Source organism: Parasteatoda tepidariorum, chromosome 9 (assembly GCF_982258835.1).
Source record: "Parasteatoda tepidariorum strain Cologne lab strain chromosome 9, Ptep-v5.0, whole genome shotgun sequence".
Taxonomy (NCBI): Eukaryota; Metazoa; Arthropoda; class Arachnida; order Araneae; family Theridiidae; genus Parasteatoda; species Parasteatoda tepidariorum.
Window position 1 is genome coordinate 5440164 of NC_141763.1, and position 15705 is coordinate 5455868.

General features: G+C 25.8%; 1 protein-coding gene across 1 annotated transcript in view; it reads right to left on the reverse strand.

The window, feature by feature from the left end:
- The window catches only part of LOC107447651 (UPAR/Ly6 domain-containing protein crok), a 26621-nt gene extending 14101 nt beyond the window's left edge, over positions 1-12520 (reverse strand). Inside the window, exon 1 of the mRNA XM_087150700.1 lies at positions 11862-12520. Within this exon, the coding sequence (XP_087006826.1) occupies positions 11862-11934 (73 nt within the window). The 5' untranslated portion in view covers positions 11935-12520. The remainder of the gene's footprint in view (positions 1-11861) is intronic.
- Positions 12521-15705: the final 3185 nt, after the last annotated feature.

The following is a 15705-nucleotide window of genomic DNA, read 5'->3' on the forward strand; positions in this document are numbered from 1 at the left end:
AAAAAAATTCTAAGTTGGTGATAATATAATAAATATATTATCCCTATAATATATATATTATAATATATATATATATTATATATTATTCATATAATAAAAAGTATTTTTTTATGCATAAGTATGATTTATTTTTGCATATACAGTTCATCGGCAAATTATTAGACACACTATAAGTTTCTTTGTAAAATCTTAATAATTTATGTCAGTGTTTCCCAAACTTATGACTTTTGAGTACCCTTTCCAAATTTTTCGTAACGCTGTGTACCACTAATAAAAGAATAAAAGTATTTTTTTTAATATGTTTACTTTTCTTTTTATGGTACAAAGTTTTCGGTTTTAAAAATTCCTTAATTTTGGTAAAAAAAATTCTAAGTTGGTGATAATATAATAAATATATTATCCCTATAATATATATATTATAATATATATATATATTATATATTATTCATATAATAAAAAGTATTTTTTTATGCATAAGTATGATTTATTTTTGCATATACAGTTCATCGGCAAATTATTAGACACACTATAAGTTTCTTTGTAAAATCTTAATAATTTATGTCAGTGTTTCCCAAACTTATGACTTTTGAGTACCCTTTCCAAATTTTTCGTAACGCTGTGTACCACTAATAAAAGAATAAAAGTATTTTTTTTAATATGTTTACTTTTCTTTTTATGGTACAAAGTTTTCGGTTTTAAAAATTCCTTAATTTTGGTAAAAAAAATTCTAAGTTGGTGATAATATAATAAATATATTATCCCTATAATATATATATTATAATATATATATATATTATATATTATTCATATAATAAAAAGTATTTTTTTATGCATAAGTATGATTTATTTTTGCATATACAGTTCATCGGCAAATTATTAGACACACTATAAGTTTCTTTGTAAAATCTTAATAATTTATGTCAGTGTTTCCCAAACTTATGACTTTTGAGTACCCTTTCCAAATTTTTCGTAACGCTGTGTACCACTAATAAAAGAATAAAAGTATTTTTTTTAATATGTTTACTTTTCTTTTTATGGTACAAAGTTTTCGGTTTTAAAAATTCCTTAATTTTGGTAAAAAAAATTCTAAGTTGGTGATAATATAATAAATATATTATCCCTATAATATATATATTATAATATATATATATATTATATATTATTCATATAATAAAAAGTATTTTTTTATGCATAAGTATGATTTATTTTTGCATATACAGTTCATCGGCAAATTATTAGACACACTATAAGTTTCTTTGTAAAATCTTAATAATTTATGTCAGTGTTTCCCAAACTTATGACTTTTGAGTACCCTTTCCAAATTTTTCGTAACGCTGTGTACCACTAATAAAAGAATAAAAGTATTTTTTTTAATATGTTTACTTTTCTTTTTATGGTACAAAGTTTTCGGTTTTAAAAATTCCTTAATTTTGGTAAAAAAAATTCTAAGTTGGTGATAATATAATAAATATATTATCCCTATAATATATATATTATAATATATATATATATTATATATTATTCATATAATAAAAAGTATTTTTTTATGCATAAGTATGATTTATTTTTGCATATACAGTTCATCGGCAAATTATTAGACACACTATAAGTTTCTTTGTAAAATCTTAATAATTTATGTCAGTGTTTCCCAAACTTATGACTTTTGAGTACCCTTTCCAAATTTTTCGTAACGCTGTGTACCACTAATAAAAGAATAAAAGTATTTTTTTTAATATGTTTACTTTTCTTTTTATGGTACAAAGTTTTCGGTTTTAAAAATTCCTTAATTTTGGTAAAAAAAATTCTAAGTTGGTGATAATATAATAAATATATTATCCCTATAATATATATATTATAATATATATATATATTATATATTATTCATATAATAAAAAGTATTTTTTTATGCATAAGTATGATTTATTTTTGCATATACAGTTCATCGGCAAATTATTAGACACACTATAAGTTTCTTTGTAAAATCTTAATAATTTATGTCAGTGTTTCCCAAACTTATGACTTTTGAGTACCCTTTCCAAATTTTTCGTAACGCTGTGTACCACTAATAAAAGAATAAAAGTATTTTTTTTAATATGTTTACTTTTCTTTTTATGGTACAAAGTTTTCGGTTTTAAAAATTCCTTAATTTTGGTAAAAAAAATTCTAAGTTGGTGATAATATAATAAATATATTATCCCTATAATATATATATTATAATATATATATATATTATATATTATTCATATAATAAAAAGTATTTTTTTATGCATAAGTATGATTTATTTTTGCATATACAGTTCATCGGCAAATTATTAGACACACTATAAGTTTCTTTGTAAAATCTTAATAATTTATGTCAGTGTTTCCCAAACTTATGACTTTTGAGTACCCTTTCCAAATTTTTCGTAACGCTGTGTACCACTAATAAAAGAATGAAAGTATTTTTTTTTTAATATGTTTACTTTTCTTTTTATGGTACAAAGTTTTAGGTTTTAAAAACTCCTTAATTTTGGTAAAAAAAATTCTAAGTTGGTGATAATATAATAAATATATTATCCCTATAATATATATATTATAATAGATATATATATTATATATTATTCATATAATAAAAAGTATTTTTTTATGCATAAGTATGATTTATTTTTGCATATACAGTTCATCGGCAAATTATTAGACACACTATAAGTTTCTTTGTAAAATCTTAATAATTTATGTCAGTGTTTCCCAAACTTATGACTTTTGTGTACCCTTTCTAAATTTTTCTCAACGCTGTGAACCATTAATAAAAAAAATGTATTTTTTAATGTATTTTTTAAAAAAATATGTTTATTTTTCTTTTTTGGTACAAAGTTTTGTAGATACTAACCAGCGATCCATATTCTATGTTAAAAATGAAAATTATATTTCTATATTAAAAATAATCAAAATTCAAACAATCAAATCAATTATATGATTATATTAAAAATAATCAAAATAAGTAGAATTTATTACAAACCTTTACTGTAAAAAAATTGCAAAAAAGTTACAAATCAAAACTGGCTGTTGACACCTCTCATTATTAACTGTTAACTCTGCAAAATATAGCCAATAGAAAAATACGTAATCGTAAATTTTCTTTGTTTTTAAATAAAATGTTTCGTTTGTTGCAAGATATTTCGCATAAGAACGCGTACCCCCGCTAAACTGTTCCCGTATTCCTGGGGGTACGCGAATCACACTGTTGTTAAGGGACATATTGCTAAATCTTACATAAAATAAATTGTTAAGGGCTTTTTTAATTTCAATGTTATATATGTACTAACTATAAATGTATTTATATATTATGCAAAATATTAATTTACAAAGTGTTAATTACAGTTAAATATTAAAAGTAATTGAAAGAAATTCAGAAAATAGGATCGTAAACTACCTGAAAACCGTTTTTATTGAAAATAATCTGATATTTTTGTTTGTTTATTCATTTTTTTTTACTGTTTTGACTGATTATTTTGTGATTTAATTTTTATTTCAGTTACAGTGGAAGTTTTTTTTATGGAAAGGGTAAGGATTTTACTCGTTTACATTCAGGGGTCTGTTAAGATGAAATTTGAATCCTTAACGGACCCTTCACAAAATATCTTTTCATAAAAACCGACCCTTCACAAAATATTATAACTTAAAAACGGACCCTTTACAAAATAATTTATATTTTACTCGGATCCTTCACAAATTTGTTTATCATCATTATTGTTTTGTTAATCGAATAAACCCTTCCCAGGAAGGTGGGGGGAGAAAGACAGATGTAAACGAATTAAATTTTGTCTTCGGTAGACGCTTCTTCCTTTATTCGTTCGAAATGAATATTCTGCGTTCAGCAGTATAGGCTAAATACCAAATATTTATATGATACATCGCTAATTTAGTAGCTGCCATTGCTGTTTATTTTTTAAAATTTAATTTTTTTAATTAAAATTTTACAGTGTTGATAGTAATCTTGTACGTCTTTACAATTTAAAAACTCCTTGAAATTTTTTTTTGCAATAACGGACCCTATTTGCACACATTCACAAAATCAGGACTCTGGTTGAAAGAATGTGACTTAACGTTTATTTTATATTCACAAATGACGATTCATTTTTTCACAATTTTACAAAAACGGACCTTTCACAAAATGTCTGTACAGACCCCTGACATTTCTTTTTTGGAATTTTTCTCTCACAAAACAAAAGAAATTATTAATTTACTGGCTCAATAAATCTGAGTTATGCACAGTATTTTAGATTATATTAAGCTAAGTTTTAGTCCAAATATTTATTCTAATAAGTTTTTTCCACATATTTGTGAGAATATTTTCGATTTTTCTTAAATCCATGTACAATAACAATCAAATATTTAAAAAAATCTCTATTTGAAATAATGAAATTTATACAAGATAAAATCTAAATCTTTTGCTGATTTTCATCTTCTAAAAAATATTTCTAAAAAATAAAACCTTTTAATATTATGTTGGGTAGAAATTTCAAATTAAAGAAAAGTATATAGTAATTACAAGAAAAAAATTGAAGATTTTTCCCATTTCTTCCATTTCATCTGAAAAAATAGGAAGATTTTCTTTGAACAAATAATTAGTTTCAAAATGTTTTTTCATCTTATATATTTCAAAGCGAAAAATCAAAGAATTCTAAAAAGCTATTTTATGCTATCAAAGTAGATAGCATAATTCTTCATCAATTATGTGACCATTGAAATGTAAATATTACACTTATGAGTAAGAACCTGGAAAAAAAATTTATATATGTACAATTTTAGACAATTTTTTCATATAATCAAAAATATTGTTTTCACAAAACACCATTAATTTAGTAGTTAAGTTTTTTTTCTTTGTAAGTTTGCCATAGTTTTTTTCTTTGAAACATTTATTGATTTTTTTATTGGTAGAAAACCGAAAGAAAAAAATCAATAAACGTTGGAAATATAGTAAAAACAGGTGTAATAATTCTCACATTAAGTATATAAATAAACCATTTTTACCAAAGGAGATTCTTCTCCCATTTCATTCGAAAAATAATAATTTTTCGCTGAATATTTGATACAAAAATGTATATTTGATACAAATAATTATCTTTGATACAAATGAATATTTGATACAAATTTTGAATTCAAAAACTTTCTAACTAAATATAGTAATTATTTTTTTAAAAAACCGAATTGTTTTAAAGTACTACTTAACAACAAAACACTTTTGTAGAAATTCATAATTTCTACATTTTATTTTTAAATTCTACAGAAGACTCTTAGAATATATTTTTTTCATAAAAAAAATATAATAACCCTCAAAAATATTTTATAATTCATTTTTTAAATTATTTTGTTCTTCATTATTTAAAGTAAAATTGCGTGATGAACATAGTTATTTTCAAATGAATTTGAAATTAAATAACCGAAATTATTTTGTTCTTCATTATTTAAAATAAAATTCTGCGATGAGCATAGTTATTTTCAAATGGATTTGAAATTAATAACCGAAATTAGTTTTGTTAAGGAAAACAAATAGATATTAAAAATATTTCAATATAGAGGGTATTCCATTAAATGTGGAGGAAAGTGATAAAATATTTTTAAACTTGAAAAGTCGATAACTGTACCTCAATTTTTTCAAACATAGCAATTTTAATATAAAACTTTTTCCTAATTTTGCTTCGAGATAGGTACCTAACAAGGTTTCGAAATGTTCGCTACTTAATGGCTCAAAACACACGTTTAATATTTTGTTGACCTACACAAAAATTGTTGCGTTTTTTGACAAAAAATATCTTGAATCTATCATTACATTGTCTCCTAATTCTTTATTTGTTTCCATGCTCAGTAAATTTATTTATAATTAATACACTTCTCTTTGGGTGCATTTATTTATTCATTACCCTGAGAAACAATTTTTTTCTAATTGTTTTTTTTTGTTGCATGAGATTTTTTAACAGCTCTTAAAGACTTCATCACTGCAATCGATTTCTCTCTAATCTGTAATCGATTAAATCTGAAATCGATTTCCCTCTCTCTCTAAGCTACTTATTTCTTTTGAAGTGACATTTTTAGTCTATTATTGTCGAAACGTACACGTTCAAAAATAATATTTGCAACAGGGGTGTGCGATAATGTTGCGACAAATCATATTTAAAACAGCATAGGAGCCCATACCCGGAAATGTCCTCGTACGCCGCTAGGGGCAGTCACGAACTGTTTCTTCGCGTACTTCTAAGTGGGTCATAATAGAAAAGCACCCCTGGCCGTATATGGCGACATTTCCGGGCATGACTAATGTGCCCTAACTCGTCTAGAAGTTTGTAGCAACATTAGCTCACACCCCTGTTATATATAAAGTCTTTGAGCTTGTACATTTCGACAAAAAATAACTTGTGGGTCAGAATAATCTGGTTGGCAAGGCGCTGGACTCAACAGGAGTTCGAATCCAGCCTGCTGAAGATTCCCCATGCATATAATGGTGACTAGTGCACGTTTAATCTGTCGGGTCACAAAGACCACCTTCATTTACACATAGCAAATTTTACCTCTGGGGGTGCTGAAATGGATATTGCTCGTTCTCTGGATCAGGTTAAAATTACGATCTGTGCTGGAAAAATGCGATGTACGAATGGGTCCATCCTATAAAAGGGTGTGGCAGAAGTCGAGTTTTCGGCCATAGATGGAGCCACGTGAAAACAAGAACAATCACATCCTTTGTCTTAATGGCCTTAGACAACAACAACAACAACAAATCCTGTAGCTTTTAGGAGCGAAAATAATTTTTCATATAAATTCCCCCAAATTGGGCAAAATCATGTATTTGTATAAATTGAACAAAACATTTATTCCTGAGAGCTATTGCCGTGGATGGTACTTAGAATACTCATTCGTGCTGTACCCAAGATATTTAATTCTGAATTATTATTTTTTTAAATAATAAATAAATATATGACATAAAAATGTAACTATTTGAGTTGTCACTTATCGAAACAGGTCGGAAACAAACAAAAAAATGATCGGTCTAAAGAACAATCTTTAACTATCAGGAGAGACTTCAAAAATATTGACTGGTGAAACTTCTCTGTAAGATTCGAAGTTCCTATTTCTGATATGTAGACAAAATAGACACCTTTCATCTGATAATCGGATTTTCAGATTTCCGATCGGATTTCGTACTCTGATAATAGGATTAAGCAAACACAATTCTGTGAACAATAGATCTTTCAATAGATTTTTTAATAAGTGATCTTATAATTGCGCGTAAGATCTCCTAAATTGTTCCAAAGATATGACAAAATACAAAAAAATAAATAAAAATAAATCAATGAAGAAAGAAAAATAAATAAATAAAAATAAATAAATGAAAATAAATAAATAAATAAAAATAAATAAATAAAAATAAATAAATAAAATAAATTTAAAAAAAATAAAATAATTAACATTAAGAGTCTCAAACTATTGATCGCTATCCAGGTTAAAGCATCCGGGCAAATTTTACAGATTATAGCCTCTCTTATTTTTTTAAGAGTGTAAAATCTGAATTTTTTTGTTGAAAAAAGTTATGCTCATTCAGAAAAGATTCGTTTTTGTGTTCGATTACTCACTTTAAATATTGTTTGTACTAATTATTTATCATACGTAAGATCTGCAAGTCGAGCTCAAAAATTACATTTTTGTAGGAAAAGTTCTAGTTGAAAAGTGAATAGAGTGTTTCTCTTATTTATTTTACGCACTGTATAGTACACAATAAGAAAAAATAATTATTTTATTTTGTGCGTATTGAATATACTAGGAAAAAGCTCCAAATCTTCATCATACTACAACACAGGTGCTATTTAACATGGAATCCAATTCAAAGGAATATAGTTTATGATACCTTATTGTTATATTGGTATTAAGTTCTTATTTATTTTTCAAACTTTTCATTATTGAACATTTTATGAACCACTTTTTAAAAGTGACATTGATATTTATAAACGTTCTTTAGCTTCTGGCGTTGAAAAACAAATAAATAAATGACCGAAAGGCTCAGTTAATACCGAACTTGTTGATGTTAAGTAAATGGGAGGAAAAAAAAATCTTTGAGAACATTTGATCGAAACTAAATTGCAAATGATTACTTCTCTTTCAGTTAACTATTTTTCAGTTTTATTGCAAAATTTAATTTTATTTCCAAAAAGAACTGAATGAAATTTAAGGCTTTTTTTTTGGCCATGAAAAAAATCGGTTAATTTCAAATCAGTCATAAAAGTGACTTAATTTTAAATATACCGTAAGAAAATGGGTCAATTTTTAATGAATCATAAGATTGAGGTCGATTTTAAATCAATTGTAGAAAAAAAATCGATCAGTTTCAAATCAACTGTAAGCCAATCACGTTCATCTGTGATTTCGGAGAATATGCCGAACACCTACAATCGCCTACACCTCACAGGAAAATACCCTGTTTCCATGGCAACTGACGACCCCCAGCAGACGAGGTGTCTTTTGCAACTGAGCAAGCACCTTAGCTCCCGGATTTGGATCGATATTCTAGAACCTTTTCCTTTGACTCTTTGGAATTTGAAAAAGCTCTTTCCGTCTCTCAAAGGGGGGGATTTGTAATATTTTGGGTAGATGTACTTTTAAAGAATTAATTTGATACAGTATGTTTAAATATGAAATCTTTTATTATTTTTAAAGAATTAATTTGATACCGTATGTTTAAATATGAGATTTTTTATTATTTAATTTGATACTTTCGGAACTTTATTTTGAGATATAGTTTTTTCTTCCCTTTTATAATTTTGTATCCTCACTCATGTAAAGGTCACTGCATTTTTGTAAATAAGCAAATTTGATTTTAAATGAATTATTTGGAGGCATAAATAATCTTGAAGCCTTTAATATAACTTTATGCTCACAGATTATTTTGGGTAAGAACTTGTTAACGTACTTGGGAAATTACAGAGGGCTGCCATTATGTTATTCCAGGGAATAAATTTGATACTCTATCTTTAAAATGAAAAAAATTAAAACTAAAGTACAATTTTTAATTTCTAATGAAAATCCTTCTCTTTATATTTTTGGAAACTTTATTTTGTAAAATTATTCTTTTTCTCTTTATTTTGATGTAGTAACTTTTCAAAGATTATTATGTGTTATTACTTTTTTTTTAATGTAAATTAAAATTAAATACTTGAACTGATATTTAAAAATTTAAAGACAGAAATATATTTCTTAAAAATGATGTCTAATTAGAATAATATGACAACTAATAATATGCCTGATAATGATACAAAAACTAAATCCAATAAACATAACGATAAAATATAAGAAAAGTATTTTAATGAAAAATTTTTTTAGTAAATTGCACTTAAGTTTGCATAGTTTTAGTATTAATACTAAAAAAATCAATAACATAATATATTTTAAGTTAAATAAATAAGCTTTTTTTCCTTTTTTTCTGATATTTTATACATCTGTTACAAACATTATGTATCCACTTTTTCTCAAATTATAAATGAAGTAAATACATATTATAATGGTTCATTAAAAAATACATTAAAATTATAATAATTTAATACATTATAATTACTCTTTACACCCAATATATATCGAAATAATTAAAATTGCAGAAAATGCATCTCTGTCAATAATCAATATTAGATGACCCAATTGATTATTGATTTCACTCACTGATTCTTCAAGGTCTATGAGGTCATGCATATCAATAATGATTCCTCATTAATCGATGAGTATTATACTTCGAAATTTAATGTGTTTACTTAATAAAATCAGAATAAATTAATATTGGAAGTGAACAATTATCTTAAAGGTATTGAATAATTATTTAGTAGATGTTGATAGAATTTTTTTTTTGGGGGGGGGGGAGATAATATATTACATATGAATAAATGCTTCATATTCTGGGAAATTTAGGTGAAAGCAATAATTTATAAAAAATTGTGTATAATTTGGAATTTATTTTTTAAAATTCATTACTTTTCGCGTAGTTAAACTTTAAAAATGTTTATTTTCAATATCACTTTATGAAAAATTTACATAACTAAAGTTTGTTTTACGACATAAAAAAATTGTAACAAACTGTGTAATAATAACAATCCAGAGGTATTATAAAAAAATAGACCCTTTTCTACTAATTGATTCTTTCCGATTGTTAATAATACAGAAAAATGATCCGAAATTTTCCTGTTTTACAATTTAGCTTCAAATACCACACATTTTAATGTATTAAAAGTGTAGGACTTTCATTCAGAGTTATTATTATTATTTTTTTCATTTTTTTTTTCAAAATGATTATTTGTTAAAATTTTAAGTTATATTAAAATGACTTGATGATTCAAGCTTTAACGAAAAACCAAATTTCATTCTATAGCAACAATTTATAATATTAAGGATGAAAAAAAGAAGAAAATTCCTTTTTCTACTAACGCCTGTTTGTAAAAATCTATATAAAAAGTTTTTTGATCTACTTCATTTAAACTTTTTGAAAAAAAAGTGTGAGGAAAAAATTTAAAAAATATTACAATTTAAGAAAAAAGGATAATCAAATGGCAGGAAAAAATTTGAAAAATTATGTAGAATAAACTATTCTGTTAAGAAAGAAAATCATTTAAAATGTTATAAGTTGAAATACAAACTTAATTTAAATTTTCATTTCCTTTTAATGTCAACTTTTGAGAAAAGCATTCTGTCTAATATGTTATTTTTTAATAATAAAAAATCTAAGAATCAACTTGTTCATTATAGCAACCTTAAGGTCATATTTATTAAAAGAACAAAAATCCCTCTAAAACAATCTTAAAGCACACACACTACAGAAAAAAAAAACTTTTTTTTAAAAAATTATAATCTTTAATCAGTTAAACAAAGTAACTTGAGCAGTAGACAACAGTTAAAACATTTTTTATCCTTGTACTAAATATTAAAATAATTTTCTATTTTCTAAATTGGGAAGTGATAGAATTCTTTTTTTTTTCTTTTTTGTAATTGACTAGCGAAAATCTAATTACATTATTAGAGCAGACGATATTTAGTTTTTCTGCTTTTACTTTTTTATTAAGGATTTGTTTGATTTCTATTCTCTCTTAATCGAAATTTAAATGGTGGAAAATGATGAGTTCTAGAAAATCTTTTGCTTTTTTTTATTAGAAAAAGCTATTTTACTTTTGTTATTAAAGTGGACGATAACTAATTCATATTTATTCATTCTTTTCATTAAATAATAAAATCAAGCATTTCTTACAAGATCGAAATCAGGATTGAAAATAGTGGGAAATAATCTAAACCTCTTATTGGAAAATCTTTTTTTTTTTTTAATTTGATAAAAGAGATTCTGTTTCCATCAATAAAGCAGACGATATTTAATTTTTTTCCATTAATTAATAAAATGAAACGTTTCTTTCAAAATCGAGAAGAGAATTTAAAATGGTGGAAAATAATCTAGACAATGACATCTAGATTTTTTTCTTCTAACTAACAAAATAAATTCTACTTAGAGCAATTCAGAAGAGTAGTTTCATTAATAAAGCAGACTATGCTTAATTTATTTTTCTTTTTTCATGAATTAATAAAATCAAACGTTTCTTTCAAAATCGAGAAGAAAATTTAAAATGGTGGAAAATAATCTAGACCTCCATCTAGATTTTTTTCCTTCGAATTAACAAAATAAATTCTACTTAAAGAGATTCTACTTTCATTAATAAAGCAGACGATATTTAATTTCTTTTTTTCATTAGTTAATAAAATGAAACGTTTCTCTCAAAATCGAGAAGATAATTTAAAATGGTGGAAAATAATCTAGATTAACAAAATAAATTCTACTTATAAAGCAGACGACCTTTAAGTTGTCTTACCTGCCTGGATGGAAAAGGTGGATGTAAAAAGGAGAAGCAACCATTTACCGAAAGTTGGTTGAAGAGCGGCCATGGTGGTGAAAGCCGCTTCCAGGGAAAGAAGATGGTTGCTGTAGCAGGTCACAGATGTATGACCTTGCAGCTATGAATTCGCCAGAATGTACTAAAGATGTGGATGAATATTACCTTGTTTTTTTTTTCGTTAAAAATGTTAAGTTTGTGTTTGTTTCAATAAATTTGAACTTAGTTTTAATGTTACAAAAAATGGAACAGAATTTTGAACCTAATTCCAGAGATTAGATATGGAGCTGCCTTAAAAGACGTGATCGCGCTTGGAGAAGGAGAGTTCTTGAAAAGGGTCGCGCATGCGTTTTGCCGGAGGGTGATAGGCGAAATGCCCGGATGCGACTGCTGCTGCCTGGATCGATAATATGGAGAATGCTCTGGAGTGCGGGAAAAGGTTCCGGTGACTTTCTAGCCTATCATGAGTATCAGATATTATTTTTTCTGTCGCCATTACACCGCAGTTAATAATACAAATTCTTTTACATGAAACTATTCAAAACATTTTAACAAGAACATCATTAGCATAGTATTCTTTTTTTATGCATAAGTATGATTTATTTTTGCATATACAGTTCCTCGCCAAATTATTAGACGCACTAAAGGATTCTTTGTAAAATCTTAATAATTTATGTCAGTGTCTCCCAAACTTATGACTTTTGTGTACCCTTTCTAAATTTTTCTCAACGCTGTGTACCACTAGTAAAAAAATGAATGTATTTTTTAAAAAAATATGTTTATTTTTCTTTTTTGGTACAAAGTTTTGTAGATACTAACCAGCGATCCATATTCTATGTTAAAAATGAAAATTATGTTTCTATATTAAAAATAATCAAAATTCAAACAATCAACAATCAAATCAATTATATAATTATAATAAAACTAATCAAAATAAGTAGAATTTATTACGAACCTTTACTATAAAAAATTGCACAAAAGTGAAAAATCACAACTGGCTGTTGACACCACTCATTATTAACTGTTAACTCTTCATAAAATAACCAATAGAAAAATACGTAATCGTAAATTTTCTTTGTTTTTAAATAAAACTTTTTGCAATTTTCGTTCGCATAAGATATTTCGCATAAGAACGCTTTGGGAAGCACTGATTTATGTAATCACTTATTTATACAGTTGTGTACCTTATTAAAAACGTATTTACTTTCTCTAACAAATTAGAATGTTTGACCATTTTTATTCCGAACATGGATAGTTTAAATTAGTGGATAGTTCGAAATGGTAATAATTCGCCTAGAATATTCTATTTCAATTAAAAATAAAATTTAATATTTGATTTCGAAATTTTCTCATGACTTTTGTTATTTCCGAAAGTCTATTAAAAAGAAGTTTACAGAACAAAATTCTAACAACAGAAGATTTTTTGAAAACGTTCTATGTTCTCATTGGTTTTGATACGAATATGATCAAAAATAGATTTCTAAATATCAAAGAGTATTAATATAAAAGAGTACTAATATAAGACAGTTTAAATATACAGTCCCTGGAAAAATTATTATACGCACTGTAGTATTCTATGCAAAATTTTAATCATCAGGTGATATTCTATACAGCTTTATTGTTTTTATCTGACTGTTTGCACTTGCTTACGTTAGTGTTTCCATTGGTTACATTAGGCGATATGTAATATAAATTCGACTATAGGAAAAATTAGACGATATATTATATAAATATAGAATATTTATTATATCAAGCATTGTATTAGTATAATATAATAATTAGATCAAATTATTAGATGAACTGTAGTGTTTTTAATATTTACATGATTTGCACGAGTTTATAGGCAATACTTTTGTATTTAAACATACATGTAATTGGGTATAATATAAAAAAAACACAACTACTTCCACTTAGTAGGAATAACATTTACCATGACGCAATGCTAAATTCTATGCCACTATCCACATAAATCAATTATTAATCAAAAATCGAATATTAATTACTTTTCTTTATAATGCAATAAAATCTGGCGAGCAGCTATTTAAACGATCAAACACTTCGTTTGTTTATTTGTGGCTTGAAGTTAGGCTCGCAGAAAATGCAGTTCATGGGTTAAATTTAGTAGGAATAACACAACCTGTGACGTAGGCTATAGTATATCCAATTGGGTTTTTACTCAGGAGATTTTTTATATACTTCTTATTTGTATTTATTTTGAACGTATTGCATTACAATGTTAACTCATTTGATACAGGAGCGTAAGCAAATGTTCATTCGAGTAAAAACAATAAAGCTGTATAGAGTATCACCTGATAATTAAGATTTTACATAGAATCTTAAGAGTGAGTCTAATAATAATCTTCATATATATCTCCCCCTTCACAATTACCATCTTTGAAATATAATCATACTGAATAATTAATGTCTTCATAAATAACCATGCATCCTTCATAATTATCATTTTTCAATATTGACCCTCCCATAAACTTAGCTAGATAATCATCTGATGTATTTAACATTTTCATAGATAGCTCTCCAACATCATATGTTTATAGATAGTCAAACCCCTTATTTCTCATTTTTATAGATAACTCTCCCACATATTTAAAATATTTATCGATAACCATTCTATATATTCAACTATATATTTTTATAATACCATTCTATCCAATTTTATTGAACATTTTAAAGCCTGTAAGAGAAAATTTAACAACCAAAAATACGCTAGTGAGGAAAATTGAAAGGAAAAATGATTTTTTTCCAGTAAAAAAAAAAAAAAAGAAACTAACAAAGCATATAAAACCAATACCTGGTCAGAATATCATGGGATATAAGACCAATATATGAGTAAACAAGAATGGGCACAACATGGTCACGGCAGCACTACGGGCCAGATTTGACCAAAAGTCAAAAATTAAATTTTCAACTAAAATATGTGTAGGCAGTTTTCATATAGACCAAATTAACTATTCATAAATATTCAAAACATTATGATTTGGACCGACGAGAGTACAATGCAGTGAATAATATGGTTTTTTTAAATGTTACTTTTAAATTTTTATTTCAGAAATATATATAGGAGTTTCACCTTACTATTACATTTTCATCAAAGTAATTAGTCTGAAATGATAGTAAAATTTTTCTATTTGTTGGATTAATTAATACTCTTGACAAACTCATAGTTTAAATCTTATCATTTGAATGTTTAAATCACTTTCGAAACTTATCTTCAAAAAGTTCCACGAGGTCATTAGCTAAACTTCTTTTTGTTGTCTTCTTTGATGTTCCTTCTTTTGAAAAAACCTGCCCCATTTTGCCCATATTGCAAAAGGTGGACTAAATATACCAAAAAATAATAATTATGTTTTTTTCTTCATGTTTTCGAGTTATTTTGAAATTCTTTCGCGTTATTTTGTAATATTACTTCAGAAATATAATTTGCTTTTCATTTTTGATATAAAAGTACGAAAATTATTATATTTTCATCGCTATATTTAATTAATTAAGCGTACTATATTATTTTTTTATTTTTGCTCGCCCTATTTCAGCCGTCATTTAGTTTTTTTCGGTATTTTTAGAGTATTTCAAAATTTCAACTATGAATTCAATTTACCTGCACACAAAAAAAAACCCAAATTCTGAAACAAACTTTATCGAAATACTCATTTTGGCCACGAAACCTTGGATGCTGGCCCACTGTGGGCTGACCGATATCCTGTCAGTTAGAGAAAAACACGTTTAATAGGGTGTATGATCACCTCTAACACATTTCTCACATCGGCGTTTCATACTGTTTATCAAGGTCCTAATTAATTCATGCGGC